Genomic DNA, 24,602 nt, shown 5'->3' on the forward strand with positions numbered 1-24,602 from the left:
AATTCTCTTAACAGCAGTTAAATGAGATTCTCTAGGATCTGATTGGAATCTAGCACACAAACAAACACTGAACAGAATGTCAGGTCTAGAAGCAGTCAAATATAGAAGAGATCCAATCATACCTCTGTATAACTTCTGATCTACCTTCTTACTTACCTCATCCTTACCTAGGATGCATGTTGGATGCATAGGAGTTTTGGCTTCTTTGCAGTCTAGAAGATTAAACTTCTTCAGAAGTTCCTTCACATACTTGGTTTGGTGAACATACGTTCCTTCTGATGTTTGATTTATTTGTATTCCAAGGAAATACTTGAGTTCTCCCATCATGCTCATTTCAAACTCAGCCTGCATAGACTCAGCAAACTCCTTTCCAAGTGTAGCATTAGATGTTCCAAAAATAATATCATCTACATATATTTGACAAATTAAAATATCCCTTTTAAAGGTTTTACAAAAGAGAGTAGTGTCCACTTTTCCTCTAGTGAAACCATTATTCAGAAGGAAAGAACTAAAGCGTTCATACCAAGCTCTGGGAGCTTGTTTCAATCCATACAACGATTTCTTTAATTTAAAAACATGATTAGGAGACATAGAGTCTTCAAAACCAGGAGGTTGATGGACATAAACTTCTTCATCTATATAACCATTTAAGAAGGCACTCTTAACATCCATCTGATAGAGTGTGATGTTATGTTGAGTGGCAAATGAAATTAATAGACGAATAGATTCTAACCTGGCCACTGGTGCAAAGGTTTCTGTATAGTCAATCCCTTCTTGCTGACTATAACCCTGAGCCACCAGTCTGGCTTTGTTCCTTACCACTTCACCTTTCTCACTGAGCTTGTTTCTGAAGACCCATTTTGTACCGATTATATTGAATCCATCTGGTCTAGGAACAAGATCCCAAACATCATTCCTTGTAAACTGATTCAATTCTTCTTGCATAGCAATTATCCAGTCTGGATCTTCTAGAGCATGATCAACAGAAGTTGGCTCGATCAAAGATACAAGACCTAATTGACAGTCTGCATTGTTCTTAAGGAATGCTCTTGTTCTGATTGGATCATCCTTCTTTCCAAGAATGACATCTTCTGAATGACCAGAGATGAGTCTGGATGATCTTCTGACAGACGGTTCTTTAGAAATACTTAGATTCTCCAGAGAAGCTGATACTTGATCTTCAGATTCTTTGCTTCTGAGAAGCTCTGCTTCTGATGCATTGCTTCTTGGCTCAACAACTTCTGATATATCAATATCACAATCTGCAAAATTATCAAACTGCTTTGGTTTTTCAGAACCAAGCTTATCATCAAACCTGATATTGATTGATTCTTCCACAATCAATGTTTCAGTATTGTATACTCTGTAGCCTTTTGAGCGTTCAGAATATCCAAGAAGGAAACATTTTTGTGCTTTGGAATCAAACTTACCAAGATGATCTTTAGTGTTCAGAATAAAGCATACACATCCAAAAGGATGGAAATATGAAATGTTGGGCTTTTTATTCTTCCACAATTCATAAGGAGTCTTATTTAGAATAGGTCTGATGGAGATTCTATTCTGAATATAGCATGCAGTGTTTATTGCTTCTGCCCAGAAATGCTTAGCCATATTGGTTTCATTGATCATGGTTCTGGCCATTTCTTGCAGAGTCCTATTCTTTCGTTCTACAACTCCATTTTGCTGTGGAGTTCTAGGACAAGAGAAATCATGGGCAATACCATTTTCTTTGAAGAATTCTTCAAAGGATCTGTTCTCAAATTCACCACCATGATCACTTCTGACCTTTATGATTTTACACTCTTTTTCAGATTGAATCTGAATGCAGAAATCAAAGAACACTGAATGAGTCTCATCCTTGTGTTTCAAGAATTTTACCCACGTCCAGCGGCTATAATCATCTACGATGACTAATCCATATTTCTTCCCTCTGACAGATGCTGTTTTGACTGGGCCAAACAGATCAATGTGCAAGAGTTCTAATGGCCTTGAGGTAGAAACAACATTCTTGGACTTGAATGCAGGTTTGGAGAACTTGCCCTTCTGACATGCTTCACAAAGAGCATCTGATTTGAATTTCAGATTAGGGAGTCCTCTGACAAGATCCAGTTTGTTAATCTGAGAAATCTTTCTCAAACTAGCATGACCTAATCTTCTGTGCCAGACCCACTGCTCTTCAGAAACAGACATAAGACAAGTCACCTTCTGACTCATAAGATCTTGCAGATCTGTCTTATAAATGTTGTTCTTCCTCTTGCCTGTAAATAGGATTGAGCCATCCTTCTGATTTACAGCCTTGCAAGACTTTTGATTAAAGATTATATCATAACCATTGTCACTCAATTGACTGATAGATAAGAGGTTATGTGTTAATCCTTCTACAAGAAGTACATTAGAAATGGAAGGAGAGTTACCAGAATTTATAGTTCCAGAGCCAATTATCTTGCCCTTCTGATCTCCTCCAAACTTGACTTCTCCTCTAGACTTAAGCACCAGGTCTTGGAACATAGACCTTCTTCCTGTCATGTGTCGTGAGCATCCAGAGTCCAGGTACCATGACATGTTGTGCTTTGTCCTTTTTGCAGCCAAGGATATCTGCAATAGGAATAATCTTATCCTTAGGTACCCACATTCTCTTGGGTCCTTTCTTGTTAGATTTTCTCAAGTTCTGATTGAACTTGGGTTTAACATTGTAAGCAATAGGAGGAACAGCATGATAATTTTTAATGTGAGTTTCATGATATTTCCTAGGTTGTGTCACATGCTTTTTGGTGTGTGTTATGTGAAAACTTTGAGCATGTGAAGTGTGCCTAATATCATGGGAGTGGCCATACTTGGACTGATCATACAATGGCTTGTATGTGAATTTCATTTCATCAACAGGTTCAAGTTTGTATGGGGTTTCACCCTCAAAACCAATGCCGACTCTTTTGTTTCCAGACACAGCATATATCATAGAAGCTAGCTGACTTCTGCCAATACTTCTAGATAAGAACTTCCTGAAACTTAAATCATATTCTTTCAGAATATGGTTTAGACTAGGAGTGGATTTTTCTGAATCAGAAGGAGATCCAACATTATTGGATAATTTTAAAAGTTTTTCTTTTAATTCAGAATTCTCCAACTCAAGCTTCTTTGTTTCAAATTCAAATAGCTTTTTCAGCTTTTTGTATTTGAGACTAATCTGAGACTTGAATTCCAGAAGTTCAGTTAGACCGGAAACTAACTCATCTCTAGTAAGTTCAGAAAATACCTCTTCAGAATCTGATTCTGATGTAGATTCTGATCCGTCATCTTCTGTCGCCATCAGCGCACAGTTAGCCTGCTCATCTTCAGAGTCTGAATCATCTTCTGACTCATCCCAGGTTGCCATAAGACCTTTCTTCTTATGAAACTTCTTCTTGGGATTTTCCTTCTGAAGTTTTGGACATTCATTCTTGAAGTGTCCAGGCTCATTGCATTCATAGCACATGACCTTCTTCTTGTCAAATCTTCTGTCATTAGAAGATTCTCCACGTTCAAATTTCTTTGAACTTCTGAAGCCTCTGAACTTCCTTTGCTTGTTCTTCCAGAGTTGATTTAGCCTTCTGGAGATCAAGGACAGTTCATCTTCTTCTTCAGATTCTGATTCTTCAGGATCTTCTTCTCTAGCCTGAAAAGCGTTAGTGCATTTCTTGATATTGGATTTTAATGCAATAGACTTACCTTTCTTTTGAGGCTCATTTGCGTCCAGCTCTATTTCATGACTCCTCAAGGCACTGATAAGCTCTTCCAGAGAAACTTCATTCAGATTCTTTGCAATCTTGAATGCAGTCACCATAGGACCCCATCTTCTGGGTAAGCTTCTGATGATCTTCTTTACGTGATCAGCCTTGGTGTATCCCTTGTCAAGAACTCTCAATCCAGCAGTAAGAGTTTGAAATCTTGAAAACATCTTTTCAATGTCTTCATCATCCTCCATCTTGAAGGCTTCATACTTCTGGATTAAAGCGAGAGCTTTAGTCTCCTTGACTTGAGCATTTCCTTCATGAGTCATTTTCAAGGACTCATATATGTCATAGGCCGTTTCCCTGTTAGATATCTTCTCATACTCAGCATGAGAGATAGCATTCAGCAAAACAGTTCTGCATTTATGATGATTCCTGAAAAGCTTCTTCTGATCATCATTCATTTCTTGCCTTGTCAGCTTTACGCCACTGGCATTTACTGGATGCTTGTAACCATCCATCAGAAGATCCCATAGATCACCATCTAGACCAAGAAAGTAACTTTCCAGTTTATCTTTCCAGTATTCAAAGTTTTCACCATCAAATACCGGCGGTCTAGTATAACCATTGTTACCGTTGTGTTGCTCAGCAGAGCCAGATGTAGATGCAGGTGTAGACTTTGCAGTTTCATCAACCATCTTTTACTGAAGCGTTTTTCTCTTCCTGAATCTTTTCTAAACACGGTTAAGTGCTTGCACCTTAGAACCGGCGCTCTGATGCCAATTGAAGGATAGAAAAACACTTAGAAAGGGGGGGTTTGAATAAGTGTGGCTTTAAAAACTTGACAGATAAAAATAAATTGCACAGTTATTTTTATCCTGGTTCGTTGTTAACTAAACTACTCCAGTCCACCCCTGCAGAGATGATTTACCTCAACTGAGGATTTAATCCACTAATCGCACGGATTACAATGGTTCTCCACTTAGTCAGCAACTAAGTCTTCCAGAGTCTTCTGATCACACACTGATCACTCCAGGAACAACTGCTTAGATACCCTCTAAGACTTTTCTAGAGTATTCTGATCCACACGATCACTCTAGTTACAACCTGCTTAGATAACCTCTAAGACTTCCTAGAGTATACTGATCCACACGATCACTCTAGTTCCTTACAACTTAATGTAATCAATTCTAAGAGTATTACAATTGCTTCTTAAAAGCTATAATCACAAACTGTGATATTTCTCTTAACGTTTAAGCTTAATCTCACTAATATATTACAACAGCAATGTAGTGAGCTTTGATGAAGATGAAGATTCTGAGCTTTGAGTAGAACAGAGTTTCAGCAAGTTAATATGAGTTGTTTTGTGCAGAATCGTTCAGCATTGTTAACCTTGCTTCTCATCAGAACTTCATATTTATAGGCGTTGGAGAAGATGACCGTTGAGTGCATTTAATGCTTTGCGTGTTCCGTACAGCATCGCATTTAATGTTATACGCTTTTGTCAACTACCTCGAGCCTTGTTCACGCTGTGTCTACTGACGTAGCCTTTAATAGCTTTTAACGTTCCTTTTGTCAGTCAGCGTAGCTTGCCACTTGTACTTCCTTCTGATCTGATGTTTGTGAATACAACGTTTGAATATCATCAGAGTCAAACAGCTTGGTGCAAAGCATCTTCTGATCTTCTGACCTTGAAGTGCTTCTGAGCGTGATACCATCAGAACTTCAGTGCTTCTGATCTCATGTTCTTCTGATGCTTCCATAGACCCATGTTCTGATTCTGCTTCGACCATCTTCTGATGTCTTGCCAGACCATGTTCTGATGTTGCATGCTGAACCCTTTGAGACAAAGCTTCTGAGCGCTGAATTATGCGTACTCTTTATATATTTCCTGAAAAGGAAATTGCATTGGATTAGAGTACCATATTATCTTAAGCAAAATTCATATTATTGTTATCATCAAAACTAAGATAATTGATCAGAACAAATCTTGTTCTAACAAAAACTTGCTGCCACATTAGAGTTTGAGACAACATAGTTCACCACATAATCCTCCATCCACCTTGGAGCTCTTCAGCTACGTTGGCCTACTACTGCGATTTCTTTTGTTGTAGCTACTACATTATCATCCTCAGTAGCAATTTGTAACATTCAATTGTTGTTGTGTTGTAGCTTTGACGGTCTATTCCACGACCTCTTCCTCCTCTGAAGTTGTTTCTCCTCGCCCTCGACCATCGGTGTCACCATAAGAAACCGCCAGCGTTTGCTCTTCATCTGGTTCCCTCTTGAACTTTTGTTCATGGACCAAGAGAGAACTTTGTAAGGCATCAATTGTGAGCTCATCAACATCATTAGCCTCCTCAATGGAACACACAATGTAATTCCATTTCTCCGTCAGTGTTCGCAATATTTTCTCTACGATTTTGACATCTGTCATGTCTTCACCGTAATTTTGCATATCATTGGCTATGGTCCTCACCCTGCCGAAGTAGTCATTGACTGACTCCCATTATTTCATTGGAAACACCTCGAATTCTTATCGGAGTCGATTGAGCTGAGCACGTAGGAACCGATTATTTCCTTGGTACTTCATCTTCATGGAGTCCCACAACTTCTTATAGGTGTCCTTCTTGGTGATGGTTCTCAGAATTGATTTTTCCAAGGATTGGAACAAATAATTCTTTGCCTTAAAATCCTTAAGTTTCAAATCATCCAAGGTCTTCCTCTGTGCATCTATCTGCACTTCTCCTTCTTTGGGCAACATGTAACTATTCTCCACTACGAACCAATATTCTCTGGATCTCAAGAGATTTTCCATGAACTTCTTCCAATGATCATAATCTCCATCGAAAAAGAATTGTTATTGTCAACGATCAATCTATCCACCATAATGAGATTTCTCCACCAAATCGAATCTTTATTATTTATCACTTCCTTATTACTAGTAAACATTTCAGCCTTCAGATTATTGTATCTATGCCAAAGCAAACCACTCCATATAGCCTCTATTTCCTTAAGAATCCTCCATTTCCACTTCATCAAAAGGGCTTTTTTTAATCAATTCAATGTTTTTGATGCCAAGACCTCAGTTAGCCACCAGACTACAAATAGTATCCCAATTAATCCAATGAATGGTTCTCTTGTTGTAATCACCCCTCCAATAAAAATTTCTTTGGATTCTCCTAATCTATTTCAACACCTTGAAAAGAGCCTTGTAAAAAGAGGCAAGTTAAATTACTTTACGACATTGAAACATAGAGAAGATGAGTTATAAGGATTTTTGTCTACATTGGATTATGGAAATTCAACAGATCTTTTACATTTTTTGAACTCATGCTTAACTCTAGTATTTTTCATTCATGTATTTTGTTAGTGTAATCCCTAAAGGTTAATAGTTTTGGTACTTATATTGAATTAGTTATTAATAATAAAAGACATTTCTTTATTAGATTTGTTTTTCCAAAATAATAAATTTCTTAGAATAGCTAATCCGTATAATGAAATATTAAGTGTGACTTAATCATGAGATCACATTAAACATAAGAACATTATTATTAAAGTATACATAGTCAAATTTTATTTTGAAGTGGAATAACATTAAAGCATTGAGTTATCAAGTCTACATATAAAGGAGTAATATTTATATTTAATTGATCTACCATTATAATACTACATAGAATATTATACAAGTGTCATAAGTTATTCTCAAGATCATACTGGTGTATGAAGGGAAATCCCGATTCAAAACGCAATGGAAAACAAAAAAAACCTTTTAGTTGATCCTTACGAATGATGCATGATCAGTGATATAACAATTACCTCTTATGGCGATTAACACCTCTGATGCATAATCGAAGAAATGATCACGAGCGTTAAATGAAGAACAACGCATCTACTTAGTCCACACGAATAGAGGGTCTTCAATCTCAATGCTAGTTGATACGAATGAAGACTTTTTGTGTGTGTGTGTGTATGGGAGAGATAGAGAGAGAGATAATGAGAGATAGAGAGAAGAACATTATTATTAAAGTATACATAGTCAAGTTTTATTTTGAAGTGGAATAACATTAAAGCATTGAGTTATCAAGTCTACACATAAGTGAATGTTAGGAGTAATATTTATATTGGATTGACCCACCATTATAATACTACATAGAATATTATGCAAGTGTCATAAGTTATTCTCAAGATTATAGGGATGTATGAAGGGAAATCCCGATTCAAAACGCAGCGGAAAACAAAAAAAACTTCCTTTTAGTTAATCCTTACGAATGATGCATGATCAGGGATAGAATCATTACCTCTTATGGCGATTACCACCTTTGATGCAGAATCGAAGAAATGATCACGAGTGTTAAATGAAGAACAACGCATCTACTTAGTCCACACGAATAGAGGGTCTTCAATCTCAATGCTAGTTGATACGAATGAAGACTTTTTATGTGTGTGTCTGTGTATGGGAGAGATAGAGAGATAGAGAGAGGGGGAGAGAGAGATAGAGATAGAGATAGAGATAGAGATAGAGATATAGATAGATAGATAGATAGATAGATAGATAGATAGATAGATAGATAGATAGATAGATAGATAGATAGATAGAGAGAGAGAGAGAGAGAGAGAGAGAGAGATAAGAACATTATTATTAAGGTATACATAGTCAAGTTTTATGTTGAAGTGGAATAACATTAAAGCATTGAGTTATCAAGTCTACACATAAGTGAATGTTAGGAGTAATATTTATAATGGATTGACCCATCATTATAATACTACATAGAATATTATGCAAGTGTCATAAGTTATTCTCAAGATCATAGTGGTGTATGAAGGGAAATCATGGTTCAAAATGCAACTGAAAACAAAAAAAAACTTCCTTTTAGTTGATCCTTACGAATGATGCATGATCAGATTGAAGGGTAAAAAAACACGAGAAATGGGGGGTTTGAATTGGGGTTTTTAAAAAATAACACTTTTAAGATAAGTTGGTTATCCTGGTTCGCTTATAAACAAAGTTACTCCAGTCCATCCGCCAAGGTGATTTCGTGTCTCTCAATCGTGGTATAAATCCACTAATTAAATCTTGATTACACAAACATGAAGACTACTGTCAACGTCTTCTTGAGACTAAACCACAACTTGGTTTCTCAAGGAATTACAACTCTAAAACAAATATACAATGTGTTTACAATTGCTTCAAAAAGCTATATAACAATTTTGAAGTTTACACACTTTTAGCACAAATATAAAGTAAGAGATAAAATGATATTTGAAAATGTTTTGAGAGCTCTTGTTCGTATGTGTGAGAAAATTTTGTACTGATTCTTCTTCATTGTCTCCTTTATATAGAGTTTTAATGTAAGGATCCGTTGGGAGACACCTTTGCTGTTTTGGGAAGGATGATGAATTGAGGATAATTCACTTTCCAAAAATAATGATATGCAATCTGATTATTAATTCTTTCAAACGGTCCGTACTTGATCCTGTAATAAATGTATTTAATTTTACGTTGGATCTTCGGAGCTTCAAGATAACTTGTATGTTGAGTGGGTATCTTCAGAACTTCAATAGATGATCACGTTCTTTGATTCATTTTTCTTTCAGAACTACCTTATCAAAGTATTTCTGGAAGTTGTTCATGGGTGCTTCAGAAGTTAAGTGCCAAACATCAAAAAAATTTATTAGTGTGTTACTTTTTGTTTTGCTTCTGAGCTTCTCATTTGCATGTTCTTTTCAGAACTTCATAGATGACTATTAACATTGTTTTATTCTCAATTTTTCTCAGAACTTCTAACATATCTCTGCACATTCAATCAAACGATTAGAGTACATAATTGTTCTTCGCAATTATTATGTATTTGTTATCATCAAAAATATGAATTAGATGTATAACTAAACAATGTTCTAACAATCTCCCCCTTTTTGATGATGACAAAACTTACATATTTTGATGAACAATTTTGTAACTTAGAAATTATTAGAAGACATTAATCCAGCAAGTTTTAACAAAAACGATATAATCAAAGTCTCCCCATGAGTTAGATACTTAAATAAGATAAAAAAAGTCAAGTTTTAGATAGTAACTTCCATAAAGAGGTTTGATAGCCTTACTCATCAGAGTGTTAGAGTGGGATTTTGATCAGAGTATAGTTATATTCTTTTCCTGTAAACTTTTTAGAAGAATTAGAAGTTAAGTGACATGTTTGAGACTTAGTTTAGAATTGTTATATCAAAATATTTTCACTTCTCCCCCCTTTTTGTTATAACTCAAAAAGAAACAATCATACAGAAAATCAGCAAAAATAACAAAGTTGACAAAAAACTAGATCTAAGGTTTTAAGGAGGTGGAAGACGTGTGAACAATGCTTCCAGAAGGCCCTTGATCTGAGTGTTTGTTGCTTCTTGTTTGTCCAACATTCCCTTGATCTCTTTGTTGGTTTCATGATCTTAATATTGCTATTACGAATTTAGAGGCACAGATTGAAGGCCTACGCTGCGAGCTCGCCACTCTGCATACTGATTTTCACAGTTTTATGGACGTCGTAACGGAACAAATGGATTACATTTATCAGCGCCTTTTTTCACCGAAATGTGGCTAAACTGACCTTTTGAGATTTTTATTTTTCGGACCCTCGACACTACGGCAGTAAGGACACTGTTTGTTTTAAGTGTGGGGGGGGGGGGGGGGGGGGAAGAAAATTAGATTTTCCTGCTTTTAGTAGTTAATTTTTCAGTTTTTAGTATTCTAGGATTTAATATTCTAACTTTCAGTTTTGGTAATTTTCATTTTTGGAATTTTAACTTTCATTATTTTTGGTTCAGTTAAGTAATTCAATTCAGCATTTTCATTTGATTTCGGTTTGGTTTTTAGTTGTATAGTTTAATTTATCTGTGATATTGCTGCATTAGTACTGCCTGTGTGGTTTGGTTTGTTAGTCTGCCTTTGTTTTGAATTTTTCTGCTATCTACCGTGTTTTGAATAAACTCACCATATTGAATATGATATGCCATTGGTACAACACACAGTGATATAACACAGAGTGAGAGATAAACATCTATGTTTGAATTTTATTTTCTACCTGTTACTAAAAACTGTGAAGTTCACTTTATGCAATAAATGTCTACTATCATCTGCCACAGTATCAGAATATTGAAATAGAGGTATCACTATTGCTGACAGTAGAGGTTATTTATTTTCTGTGTTCCACATTGTGCACTGTTTTAGTCAATATGTGATAAAATAAGTCATTAAATTTTTGGTTGATTCTTCAATGCACTATTAAATTCGTGCATGTGATTAGTGAAAGTTTGAACCATTATTGAATTCATGCATGTGACTATAGAATTTTGATTTTAGTGAATAGGAAGCCTAAGGACCCCCGCCCTCTACAAGGGACCACCGCCCTTAGCTTTAGTGGGCAAAAAGTAATATTTATTTTATCTCCACCAAGGGGGCCCGTCCCTCCCCTTGGTGGCCCCCGCCCTTTTTCTTTTTCTTTTTCCCTCTCTCACGTTTTTCCCTCTCTCACTCACGTGAACTCTTTTCTCTTTTTATTTTTCCCATTTCTTGTCTTGTCTTGTCTTATCCTCTCACTTGCATGCATGTTAATTGGGTAGTGTGTTGGTCAACAGATAATAATGTTTCAACCACTTTTCAATGCCACCTATTTTCTATTCACCAAAATATTTACCCCACATTAAATCTTCCATCTATCTCACTCCCTCCCTCACACGTTCTCCCTCACTCTCACTCAATCTCTTAACTTCTTCATTGCACTCCATCACTATTATACCTATTTTTCTTTCCAACTTCCTAAAACCAAAACTCTTAAACTTTATCTCTTCCCCTCATAATATTTTCAGTAACTACCATCCCTTCAAAATCCTTCATTTAAACCTCACTATCCCACCATTCATTTCCTAAATTTCTAAACCTCCATATTAAACCTTCCACCTCTTCATTACCATTCTACCACTCCTCTCTTAAACTCTATCTTTTCAGAAAACCAGTACCATACCAATTTTATCAGCTATGAATTCTAGAGCTCACAACCAAAACAAACCCGTTAGACCACCACCGGACGTATCACGAATCGCTTTTCGAACCGACGATGATGGAGAACAACAAAGAAAATACTTAGAGTTCTACCAACGTTACGTAGTACCAACAAAATATGCAGACACAGATTGCTTAAACAGATTGGGTCTCCTCGATAGTGTACACCTGATGCTTGAGCGAGTCGGTTTATCCACCCTCTGCTTGAGAAATGATCCCAATTACGAGCCGCTGGTGCTTGAATTTTTAAGTTCTTTTATTTACGGATACCAATCAGATGCACCTACTTTCGGAATCTCCCGATTTAGAATGTTCAATAAAGAATATGCATTGGAACAAGATCAAATTGCTCAAATGCTACAATTCACGCGAGGAGAAAATACTCTCTGTCAAATTAAAGCACCCGAAGGACACTGGGAGATATTAGGATTTGGCCTCTGGAAAAATCTAACTGGTCAAGCGACCGAAGGCTGGAAAGACCTCTACGCTACACGCATCCAAAATCCAGCTATTCGATACTTCCATCGCCTCTTGGTGCACACTATTTTCGGTCGACCTAACAACAACAAAGTAAACCATACAAAAATGTTCTTCTTGGTCAGCGCACTCTTCGATAGTTGAATTAATGTGGCTCCATTTTTTCTTGACCACCTTCATGAGTGTACTTTGACAAAGGGGACCCATCCTTTCATTTTCGGTGGTATAATTACTTTGATAGTCACCGCTTTAGGCTTCAACAACGAGCTAGCGACCATCTCTGATTTCGCCATGCCCGCACAAACTCTAGACCTCGCCTACTGCCAAGGTTCTCATTTGATTTCTCCGAGAGCGGATGGTAGATTCAGTTTGGTTGTCCATGGTAAAAAAGTGGAAAGTTTCATTCTACCTTGTCCCGATCGCATTGATGTGCGACATATGACACGATGGCGTTTTACTCTTGACGCACCTGCTCCTGATGAAAACCAAGAATAAGTGCCAGAGAACCTCCCACCATTCCATCCTCCTCCGCCTAGGGCCCCCGGAAATGTCCCACCGTAAATCACTATGAACACCCTCTACAAAGCCATCATGCAACAAAATGTAGTAGCAAACCAAAGGCACAATGAAATGTTGCAACTGGTCCAACAATTTCAGAGTCGAAATGACCACAACTATCAGGAAATGACCAACCGCGTGTCAGGTTTAAGCGATGAAATGCAAGAGTTGTCACTTCGTGTGGACAATGTTCATAACTACTTTCAACAATCTGATGCACCACCTGACTCAGATAGGCATAGAAGGGTTCGAACTAGAGGACGAATAAGGATGCCCGAACAAAGTGAGGAGTAGGAGTTGTGTTTTCTACCTTGTAGCATTGGGGACAATGCACACTTCAAGTGTAGGGGAGGAATTTTCTATGTTTCTTTTATTTTTCTTTGTCGCAATTTCCATTCAATAAAAAGTTTACGTTAATTAAATCATACGTATGCGAATTTTTGTACTTATTTTAATTCCTCAATTTCTTGAGCCATAACAAAAATTTTAGCATGATTAGATGCATTGCTCTACACATCCGAAAGTACGAAGGTTACTCATTTTTAAGAAATGTTAGAAACTTGAGTGAAGTTGAGACAATATTACTACCGTCTCAACACTCTAAACCCCCCGAGGATGCATGATCGATTTGAGTACCTATTATACCGAAACCTCAAACTTTAGTTTAAAGTAACCTTGAGTAGTTTATTTAGCAGTCGACACCGTCTTAAACACAAACTATGTAGAGAGTCGATGAATATAAGTGAATGATCCTTATAATTTATGAAAATAATATTCTATGCTATAAGGAATGTACCAATTAAGTTAGGGGATCCTCACCCGGTCACTTACCCAACGGTCACGGAACCTAAGACATTTGACAAAATAAACTCATTGTTGGCTGGTTCAAAAGTTATCTGGTACTGAACTTGGTAGGACGAACTACGATTCGATCCTCCGCAACCTGCAGTTAAGTAAATAGAAGGAGTATACCATGTAATTATGCCAGAACTTCGTGCTAAAAAGGATCATAGTCACTAACCGACTACTCTACTATGTGTGTGATAAGATAATGGGCTTAATGTGATTCTAGGCGAATGAAAATGGGTAAAACAAGCGAAAAGGATAAGGTTGAGCTATGATAGCATGATTCAAATTGGTATGCATATGGCGGAGTTATCTAGTATCGTTACTGTATTTTTGGTGTTGAAATTGATCTCATGATATTCTAACAATAACATTCCGTAACCTAGTCAACTCGAGCTGTGTCATGAGTTTGCATTTAATATGTATTGTCCAACTGTTTTAATGATTATTTGCTTGAGGACAAGCAAAGGTTCAAGTATAGAGGAGTTTGATAACATGAAAATATATCGTATTATTTGATTAAATTAACATAAATTATGTCTTTATTATATATTAATTATATCATTTTATTTTAGTATTATACTGGTATTCTCATTTTATTTCAGGTATTTAATTTCTCCGAGTTCGATTAAAAAGAAGAAGAAATAAAGTATTTTCGAAGAATTATTCGGTGAAGAAATAAAGAAATGCAAAAGACCGATTAGAGGAAGGAAGTGGGGGCGCCCACCCTCTAGCAAGGGGCCCCCACCCCACGTGCATCATGAAGAAGAAGAAATAAAAGAGAAGGTCGTCGGCCCCTTCCTCTGGGCCCCCTACCCCAAGCAAAAAAGAAAAGAAAAAAATAAAAAGGAAAAAAAATAAAAGGGGACATTCGTCCCTTAGCAAGTGGCCCCCGCCACTTGCGTTATTTTCTCAAATTTTTCCACGATCCAGTCTACACAGTCCACACTTCAGCATCTCCTATTTCCTCTCCTTCAACCCTCACATATAAAAAGGCACAGAACCAACTTGATTATGTTCCCTTTGTTTTGCTGTTTTTCAACCAGAAATTTAATTTGAGTACAAGCATTTATTTTCCAGTTTCCTTTCAATTTTCCAGTACCTGCTTTTGATTTCTACACCAGAAATCAAAGGCAATTTATTTTTTTCTAGACTTTTAGAACTATTTAGGTTTTTATTTTCTGCATATGGTTTGTATCGGAGAAGAAGAAGCAAAAATCCTACCGGTCTCTGGGGGATTTGCATCTGACACTCAGAAAATTATTTCAATTTCAATTCCAGGTTTTTAAATTTACATGCTTCTAATAATAATTTTTAATTCTGATATTATGCCTGAGTTTATGTCTGTTTATTATTATTATTATTATTATTATTATTCTGGAACTGTTATTTATACCATGTCTAGCTAAACGTATTAATACCGGTATGTAATCTTAAACGAAGGAATTCAATAACGAATTGGCATGAATATATTTTTACAATCAAATCTGTTTTCTGGTTCGATTCTTAATTTAAATATTATAACTGTTTATTACGAGAGTAAAAGCAATATAGAGGTTAGAATTAATAAGAACGAGAGTTTGCAATTTTAACTGGACAGTGAGAATGAAACATTGGTTTTGAATATAGCGAGAGCGCTTGAAGATTAACTGAATTTTATTTGTTTTCAAAAAGCTTCTTTGAAGTGTTAAGTGATACAGCGAGAGCGCTCATTAAGGTTCAATTTTGTAGTCGGAGTCAATAAACACGATAATGAGGAAGAGTTTAGGGATCATAATCATCAGGGATCTCATAGGGTTGTGGAGTTACAGGTGATGGTGGAGTGGGTGGGTGATTCAGGTCAAAAAGCCAATTATCTCTGGTATGAAGACTCGTGATCGGGTTAGGCAGGAAAAACTGGTAGACACTTCTATGATTAATGAGCAATTCCAACTCATTCGATTCTATGTCGCCTATTAGGTGAGTATTAAAGAAAAAACGGATATTCATAGGTCGAATTCTGACATAGGGGTTCAATCCTAGGAGTGGTTGTCTCATTCCTATGGCATATGCTATCATGGTAACCAGGCCTCCTATAAGTAAAGGTGTATTATCAGTCTCTATGATACGGACAAAATTTGCGACCATAAAGGTAGCCGCATTGACAGGACGACCTTGTGAAGAACAGAACATGATGAAAAACTCATCACGGGACACCAAAGAAATGTTTTGTTCTTTTCCAAACAGGGTGTGGTCCAGGATCTTATGGAAATACCAAATAGCAGGGTATGGATGCTCTCAGAGTACATATCTTCAGGCTCGGGGTGGTAGTTACCAGTTATGCTACCCCAGAAATAGTCAAGCTCACGGTGTCGGAGAAGCTCCTCTTGGGTGACAGTAAATACATCAAGGCCACTAGGAAAACCTAAGAGGTTAGTAAAATCGCTATGGGTAAAGCGGTAACCAATACCAAACAACCAAAACCGGATCGAGCCACGGTTAAACCCTAAACCATGGTTAGGCAGATAGTTCAAAGAACTTAGGTGTTTATGCTCGAGTTCTACCGGAAGATGACACGATTTTCCATAAACTAATTTGAATGGTGTGGTTCCTATGGGTGTTTTAAAATTTTTCCTAGACGCCCACAGCGCTTCGTGTAACTTAGAAGACCAATCCTTCCTAGATGTGGCAACAATTTTCTCAAGTATTTTCTTAATTTCTCTGTTTGAGACTTCTACTTGGCCACTTGTTTGTGGGTGGTACGGTGTTACTACACGGTGTTTAACTCCATATTCCACTAAGAGTTTCTCTAAGATTTTGGAAATGAAGTGGGAGACTCCGTCACTGATGACGAGTCTCGGTACACCGAATCTTGGAAAGATTATGCTCTTGAAAAGCTTGATTATAACTTGTGTGTCATTTGTTGGAGAGGCTATAGCTTCGATCCATTTGGAGACGTAATCGACAGCCACGAGTATGTACTTATTACCAAAAGAAGATGGAAAGGGTCCCATGAAGTTGATTCCTCAAAAATCGAAAACTTCTACTTCCAGGATGCTTTTCTGAGGCATTTCATCGCGTCGGGAAATGTTTCCGGTGCTTGGCAGTGGTCACAGTTTAAAACAGCGATGTACACATCTTTCCATAGATTAGGCCAATAAAATCTAGATTGTAGGATTTTCGCACAAGTTTTAGATGGACTTGAGTGACCTCCATAAGGTGCAACGTGGCAATGATCTATTATGATTTCGATTTCCTCTTCGGGCATGCAACGACGGAAGATTCCATCAGATCCTATTTTAAAGAGGAGAGGTTCATCCTAGTAGTATTGTTTAAGGTCGTGGAAGAACTTCTTCTTTTGTTCGTATGTTAAATCGGGTGGAAGGACACCAGCATCTAGGTAATTTACAAAATCAGCATACCATGGTGCAGTAGAGTGAGCTAATGCCACTTCTACTAAATCGTTGGCTTGATAATGTTCGATCTCATTGGTTTCCAATTGAGCTATAAGCTTTTCATATGGGAAATCGTCATTAATTGGTACTTGTTTGGTTTTCAAATTTTCAAGTCTAGAAAGGTGATCGGCTACGACATTTTCGGTTCCTTTTTTGTCTTTGATTTCTAAATCAAATTCTTGTAATAGCAGGATCCATCTCAGTAACCTAGGCTTGGCGTCTTTCTTAGTCAGGAGGTATCTAATAGCGGCATGATCAATGTAGATGATAATTTTGGCTCCTACCAAGTAGGAACAGAATTTGTCTAGCGCAAACACAACTGCTAAAAGTTCCTTTTCTATTGTGGCGTAATTCATTTGGGCTTCGTCTAGGGTTCTACTCGCATAGTATATGACATGGAGTTTTTTATCTTTTCATTGTCCTAAGACGACACCTACAGCATAATCACTTACGTCGCACATTATCTCGAATGGTCCACTCCAATCTGGAGGTTGCATAATTGGTGCAGAGATCAATGCTTGTTTAAGTGTATGAAACACTTCAGAACAATTTTCATCAAAGATGAATTTCGCGTCTTTCATCTGTAGTTCAGTCAATGGTTTAGTTATTTTAAAGAAATCCTTGATGAAACGTCGGTAAAAACCGGCGTGTCCTAGAAAGCTTCTTATTTCTCTAACAGTTTTAGGGGGTTGAAGGTTTTCTATAACTTCTATTTTCGCCTTATCCACTTCAATTCCCCTGTCGGACACAATGTGTCCAAGTACAATCCCTTGTCGGACCATGAAGTGGCATTTCTCCCAGTTGAGTACTAGATTGACGCTCACGCGTCGTTTGAGTACCTTTTCAAGATTTTCTAAACATCCTTTGAAACTTCCTCCACAGACAGAGAAGTCGTCCATAAAGACTTCCATTATCCCATCCAAAAAATCAGCAAAGATTGCCATCATACATCTCTGGAAGGTTGCGGGTGCATTGCAAAGTCTGAAAGGCATTCGTCTATAAGCGAATGTACCATAAGGACATGTAAATGTGGTCTTTTCTTGACCATCGGGGTGGATAGGATTTTGGAAAAATCCAGAGTACCCATCTAGATAACAGAAATGGGAGTGTTTGGCCAAGCGCTCAAGCATTTGATCTATGAAAGGTAAAGGGAAATGATCTTTGCGAGTGGCTTTGTTCAACTTCCTATAGTCGATGCACATTCTCCATCCAGTTTGGGTACGTTGTGCTACAAATTCGCCTTTTGTGTTAGTGACTACGGTGACTCCTCCTTTCTTTGGTACGACATGAACAAGGCTAACCCATTTACTATCGGATATAGGATATATGATTCATGCTTCTAATAGCTTTTGAATTTCCTTTTTAACAACATCGCTCATGATGGGATTAATTTGTCTCTGATGTTTTCTAGATGTTATGCAATCTTCCTCGAGCATAATGCGGTGCATATAGAGAGAAGGGCTTATTCCTTTCAAATCAGAAATGTTATAGCCTAGAGCGGTTGGATATTTTCTTAAGATAGTGAGTAACTTTTCGGTTTCGATTTGTCCTAAATCAGCATTAACTATGACAGGTCGTTTAAGTTCTTCGTCCAGGAATTTGTACCTTATATCACTCGGTAATGTTTTAAGTTCTACAGCAGGTTTCTTAGGACCAGGTATGAGATCAAGGGTCAGTGCTAAGCATTCACTTAGGGGGTTATCTTGATATTCCCCTCGCCAGTTATCGTCTTCAAAAATAGGCGGTATCAAAATTCCTAGGACTTAAGTGTCCTTTGGCGGTTCTGACTTTATTTCCTTCACACATTCATCGATGATGTCAATAAAACAACATGTGTCTACTATAGCAGGGGCTTTAAGGAATTAAGAGAGGATGAATTCAATTTTCTCTTCTCCGACTTCAAAAGTCAGTTTCCCTCGTTTCACATCGATGATGGCACCAGCAGTGGCTAAGAAAGGTCTTCCTAATATGATCGGAATGTTAGAGTCTTCTTGGATATCCATTATGATAAAATCTGTGGGAATGTAAAATTGGCCTATCCTAACAGGAATGTTTTCTAGCATACCTACAAGGTATTTCACAGAGCGATCAGCTAATTGTAAAGATATTCTAGTTGGTCTTAGTTCGCCTAATTGAAGTTTTTCATAGATTGTGAGGGGCATCAAACTCACACTAGCTCCTAAATCGCAGAGTGCTTTGTCTATGACGAATTTTCCTATTACACAAGGCATGGAGAAACTACAAGGATCTTTCAGCTTAGGTGGCATATTGTTTTGGATAATAGCACTACATTCTGCAGTAAGCATCAGTGTTTCATTGTCCTTAAGTTTCTTTTTGTTAGACAGTATCTCTTTAAGAAATTTGGCATAAGATGGCATTTGTGTTATGGCTTCTGTGAAAGGTATTGTTATGTTTAATTGTTTCAAAAGTTCTACAAATTTCTTAAATTGTCCTTCAGTTTTAGACTTAGCTAATCTTTGAGGAAATGGAATAGGTGGCTGATATGGTGGTGGAGGTACGTATGGTTTTTCCTTTTCAGCTTCATCTCCAGCTATGGTTTCTGGCTCAGTAGGTTTATCCGATTCATTATTACTTTTTGCCTTTTCGGTTTCATTCTCCTTTCGTTGGGACATCGGTTTAGTTAGGATTCTTGGATCTACTGGTCCATCTAATTCAGTCCCACTTCGTAATGTAATGGCATTAGCATGACCCTTCGGGTTAGGTTGTGGTTGACCAGGAAATACTCCAGCTGGAGCGGAAATGGTTGCTTGTTGTTAGGCTACTTGGGATATTTGAGTTTCTAGCATTTTGTTCTGTGTAGCCAAGGCATGTACTTTGGTTGCTAATTGTTTCACTAGTTCAAAGGTGTGTACGTTTTGGTTCATGAACTCCTTAGTTTGTTGTGTTTGAGTAGCAACAAAGTTATCCATCATTATCTCTAGGTTGGACTTACGAGGTGCTTGAGGAGCGGTTTGAGGTGCAGCTTGGTTTGGTTTTTGAAAACCAGGAGGTGCTTGAGGTGCGTATAACGCATTGTTATTCTTGTAGGAGAAATTTGGATGATTCTTCCAACCTGGGTTATAGGTGTTAGAATACGGGTTTACTTGAGCGTAGTTCATTTGATCAGGAGGAATTCCAGCTAGTAGTTGGCATTCGGAAATGATATGTCCAAGTACTCAGCATATCTCGCAGTTTGGAGTTACGGCAGCCACGGTGGATGCGGGAGTTATAGATAGATTTTCAATCTTTTGAGTCAGGACATCTACTTTAGCATTGACGTGATCTATGCCATTGACTTCGTATATTCCTCCTTTAGCTTGAGGTTTCTCCACAGAGGCTCGTTCTTCTCCCCATTGATAATGCTTTTGCGCCATGTTTTCAATGAGTTGATAAGCTTCATTATAGGGTTTGTCCATTAATGCACCACCAGCGGCAGCATCTAAAGATAATTTGGTGTTATAGAGGAGGCCACCATAGAAGGTGTGAATGATTAACCATGGTTCAAGTCCATGATGCGGGCATAGTCTAAGCATATCCTTGTATCTCTCCCAAGCTTCGAAGAGTGATTCGTTGTCTTTTTGAGTAAATCCGTTGATTTAGCCTCTCAGCATCGGAGTTTTACTAGGTGAAAAATATCTTGCTAAGAAGACTTTTTTCAGTTCGTCCCATGTAGTTATGGAATTCGAAGGTAAGGATTGGAGCCAAGATCTGGCTCTATCTCTTAGAGAGAATGGGAAAAGACGTAATCGAATAACTTCGGGACTAATATTGTTAGCTTTGACAGTGTCGGCGTATTGCACGAACACAGATAAATGAAGATTCGGATCATCCATAGGGCTTCCAGAAAATTGATTTTGTTGCAAGGCTTGCAACAATGACGGTTTAAGCTCGAAGTTGTTTGCCTCGATGGCAGGAGCAGCAATACTCGAGTGCGGTTCAGCTCGAGAAGGGGCAGCGTAGTCCTTAAGAGGACGATTAACTAGTTCAGCAATGTCTGGTTTTGGAGTTGGTTCTTCAGGAGTGGGAATCAACTCTTCAGGAATGGGAATCGGGTCTACTTCGGGAAGTTCGTGGATTCGACGTCTTATGTTAACAAAATGTTCTATTTTGTTGATTCGTTGTATTAATTTCCCTTCTTGTAAACGAGTATTTGGCATACAAACGTTCAAAGAAAGGAAAAGTGTTGCCTTAGTCTATATGGTGCAACAACGGAGTTATGATATTGACTAAATTAGTCCCCGGCAACGGGGCCAAAAACTTGATCGCGACTTAGTATGTCTATAGATTCGTGACTGCAAGTGCACAGTCGTATCGCGTAACTTTAAAGATTATCAAACTCAAAGGACTAAAACTCAACCTACCGTTATCTAATGTTGCGGTGTAAATCTAAGGCTAATGATGTTCGGTTAACGAATACGGGAGCGAAGTAATTTAAAAGAGTCTAAAATTAATCGTGGGGAAACATCGGTATGTAATTATCTAACTTCAGGGATTCGGTAACTTATTGGAATTTTACTCCTAATGTCACAAATCATTTTTTCAGTGAAATTTATTTCTTTAAAAATCTTTATCTCACACTCTCGTGTTTATTGACTCCGACTACAAAATTGAACCTAAATGAGCGCTCTCACTGTATCACTTAACACTTCAAAGAAGCTTTTTGAAAACAAATAAAATTCAGTTAATCTTAAAGCGCTCTTGCTGTATTCAAAACCAACATTTCATTCTCACTGTCCAGTTAAAATTGCAAACTCTTCGTTCTTATTAATTCTAACCTCTATATTGCTTTTACTATTGTAATAAACATTTATAATATTTAAATTAAGAATCGAACCAGAAAACAGATTTGATTGTAAAAATATATTCATGCCAATTTGTTACTGAATTCCTTCTTTTAAGATTACATACCGGTATTTAGCTAGACATAGTATAAATAACAGTTCCAGAATAATAATAATAAACAGACATAAACTCAACCATAATATCATAATTAAAAATTAATATCAGAAGCATGTAAATTTAAAAACTTGGAAATGAAATTGAAATAATATTCTGTGTGTCAGATGCAAATCCTCTAGAGACCGGTAGGCTTTTTGCTTCGTCTTCTCCGATACAAACCAAATGCAGAAAACAAAACCTAAGTAGTTTTGAAAGTCTAGAAAAAAAACTAAATTGCCTTTGATTTCCGGTGTAGAAATCAAAAGCAGATACTGGAAAATTGAAAGGAAACTGGAAAATAAATGCTTGTACTCAAATTAAATTTCTGGTTGAAAAACGGCAAAACGAAGGGAACCTAATCAAGTTGGTTCTGTGCTTTTTTATATGTGAGGGTTGAACGATTTGAAGGAGAGGAAATAGGAGAAGTGGAACGTTTTCGTTGCTGAAGAATCGGACTCGTGGGAGAAGCTCTCGCTGAAGAATTAGAGACGTTGGGGACGATGCTAAAGTGTGGACTGTGTATACTGGATCATGGAAAAATTTGAGAAAATAACGCAAGTGGCGGGGGCCACTTGCTAAGGGAAGAACATCCCCTTTTATTTTATTTCCTTTTTATTTTTTTCTTTTCTTTTTGCTTGGGGCGGGGGGCCCAGAGGAATGGGCGGGTGGCCTTCTCTTTTCTTTCTTCTTCTTCATGATGTACGTGGGGTGGGGGCCCCTTGCTAGAGGGTGGGCGCCCCCACTTCCTTTCTATATTTTTCTTTTTTTCTTTCTTTTTTTCTTTTCTTTAATAAATAATGGGCCTCCAATTGGTCTTTTGCATTTCTTCACCAAATAATTCTTTGAAAATACTTTATTTCTTCTTCTTTTTAATCGAACTCGAAAAAATTAAATACCTGAAATAAAATGAGAATACCAACATAATACTAAAATAAAACAATATAATTAATATAAAATAAAGACAAAATTTATGTTAATTTAATCAAATAATACGATATATTTTCGTGTTATCATTTCTTTCTGTTTATCTGATCTTTCCCTAACAGCTTAATTCTCTTTCTTCAACTCATCCAGAGTTTTTAGCACAAGAGATGTTGCAGCAGCTTCTTCAAATGGCAGTTTCTCAAAAGATTCTTCAACAAATTTCCCTTTGTCTTGAAAAATAACTAGAGGTTGAGGTTCAGGAGAGGGTTCTCTATCTTTTAGGTTTTGTGGGGGGTTCCCAAAGAGTATTGTCCAGTCGGAGAAGAGGTTTCTTTTCCCAAAGTTTCAGAACATGCTCCTTGAAGACACTTAGATGGTCGCAGAAGTTCTACTGTACATACTCGTAATTGAGTTCCTTCAGCATGATGGATTCAAAATTGAACCATTTTCTGATTTGGGTCCAGAGAGAAATAGAAGCAGCTGGGTTGAAGTTGTTGATGCAAACCAGCTTCAGAGTGTTGAGCCATACCTGCATTTATGTCTCAAAATCCAGCATTATTTTACCAACATTTGGCTTGGTTGTTTTAGGGTTAGGTTTTGGGATGGAAATTTTCTGGGAGGAGGTGATTAGGTTGTTCCAAGCTTGCTGATCAACTACAAATCGCATATGATCTTCTGGTTGTCCTATGGAGGTGTGATGTTCTGGGAAGTTGTGAATGGAGGGAGATGAAGTTTGTTCAGATGTTTCTGGAGATGGAGTATCTGGAATGATGTGAATGTTTTGGGGTTCAGGGATGTTTAGAGGGATAGTTATTCCTGGTATTTCTAGTGTTACTTCCGAAATTTTTTGTTCAGAGACAAAATTTCAATTTTCTAGTTGGGGAGCATCATTGGATGGTTCATACTGATTAATATCAAAAACAAACTTGGGAAAGTTCTGGCTGAGGTTGAACATTAGAGGTAGATGTAGAATTAATCAGAGTTTGATTGGTGGTTGAGGTGGTGTTTGTTTCAAAGTCAAAGTCTTCAAAAGTTTGGGGTGAGTATGGTTCAAAAGGTTTTGGAGATGACGGGTTTTCATTTGTTGATAAAAATACTGATTCAACAACATAACTGAAAGAAGGGTCACCTTGTTTTTAAAGATTTTGTAAAAGTTCCTTCACCAGCAACTTTCTTTTTCTTGGTTCTTCTGAGGTTTACTTATGGTACAAGTGGAAGATTGTGAATGTCAATTTTTGGAGGGATTACAGCTTGTTTGCATGCATCTAGATACCACACAATGACTTCAGGAGGTTCTTCTTGAGTAAAAAGGGGAAAGTCTTCCAGAGGGATTCTCCTTGTTGAGATAACTTCCTTGGTGACTTTGGTTGGGTTTTGGATGATGTTCTCTATGATCTTCATCTTCTTGAGGTTTTTAGCGTTGAGGGTTTTTTTGACACAGGTTTCCAACTCACTTACTTATTGGGATTCACTCAGATGTTTTATCAGGTTGTTTTCTGTCAGATTATCTGAGATTAGCCTTCTCAATGGAATCCAGAGTTGTTTATATAGGATAATGAATAGAGAGTTGGTGGAGTAAAAGAGTGGGGACGTTAGTTAGAGATAGAGAGCCAAAGTTTTGTTAAGAATTAGAAATTGGTGAGAGATCCGTGTGAACTTGTGAGGAGA

The 24,602-nt window shown here is 37.4% G+C and overlaps 1 protein-coding gene and 1 non-coding gene across 2 annotated transcripts; one reads left to right on the top strand and one right to left on the bottom strand.

The window, feature by feature from the left end:
• Window positions 1-18,934: 18,934 nt before the first annotated feature.
• Window positions 18,935-19,705, bottom strand: LOC131596224 (uncharacterized). The gene has a single exon (XM_058868831.1). It carries the CDS (start codon window positions 19,703-19,705, stop codon window positions 18,935-18,937), a length of 771 nt encoding a protein of 256 aa, XP_058724814.1.
• An 871-nt stretch (window positions 19,706-20,576) lies between these two features.
• LOC131645405 (small nucleolar RNA R71) lies at window positions 20,577-20,683 on the top strand. Its single transcript, XR_009297030.1, has one exon. It is a non-coding gene; the product is annotated as a small nucleolar RNA R71 (small nucleolar RNA).
• The last annotated feature ends 3,919 nt before the right edge of the window (window positions 20,684-24,602 follow it).

The sequence above is a fragment of the Vicia villosa genome, linkage group LG1 (assembly GCF_029867415.1).
Source record: "Vicia villosa cultivar HV-30 ecotype Madison, WI linkage group LG1, Vvil1.0, whole genome shotgun sequence".
Taxonomy (NCBI): domain Eukaryota; kingdom Viridiplantae; phylum Streptophyta; class Magnoliopsida; order Fabales; family Fabaceae; genus Vicia; species Vicia villosa.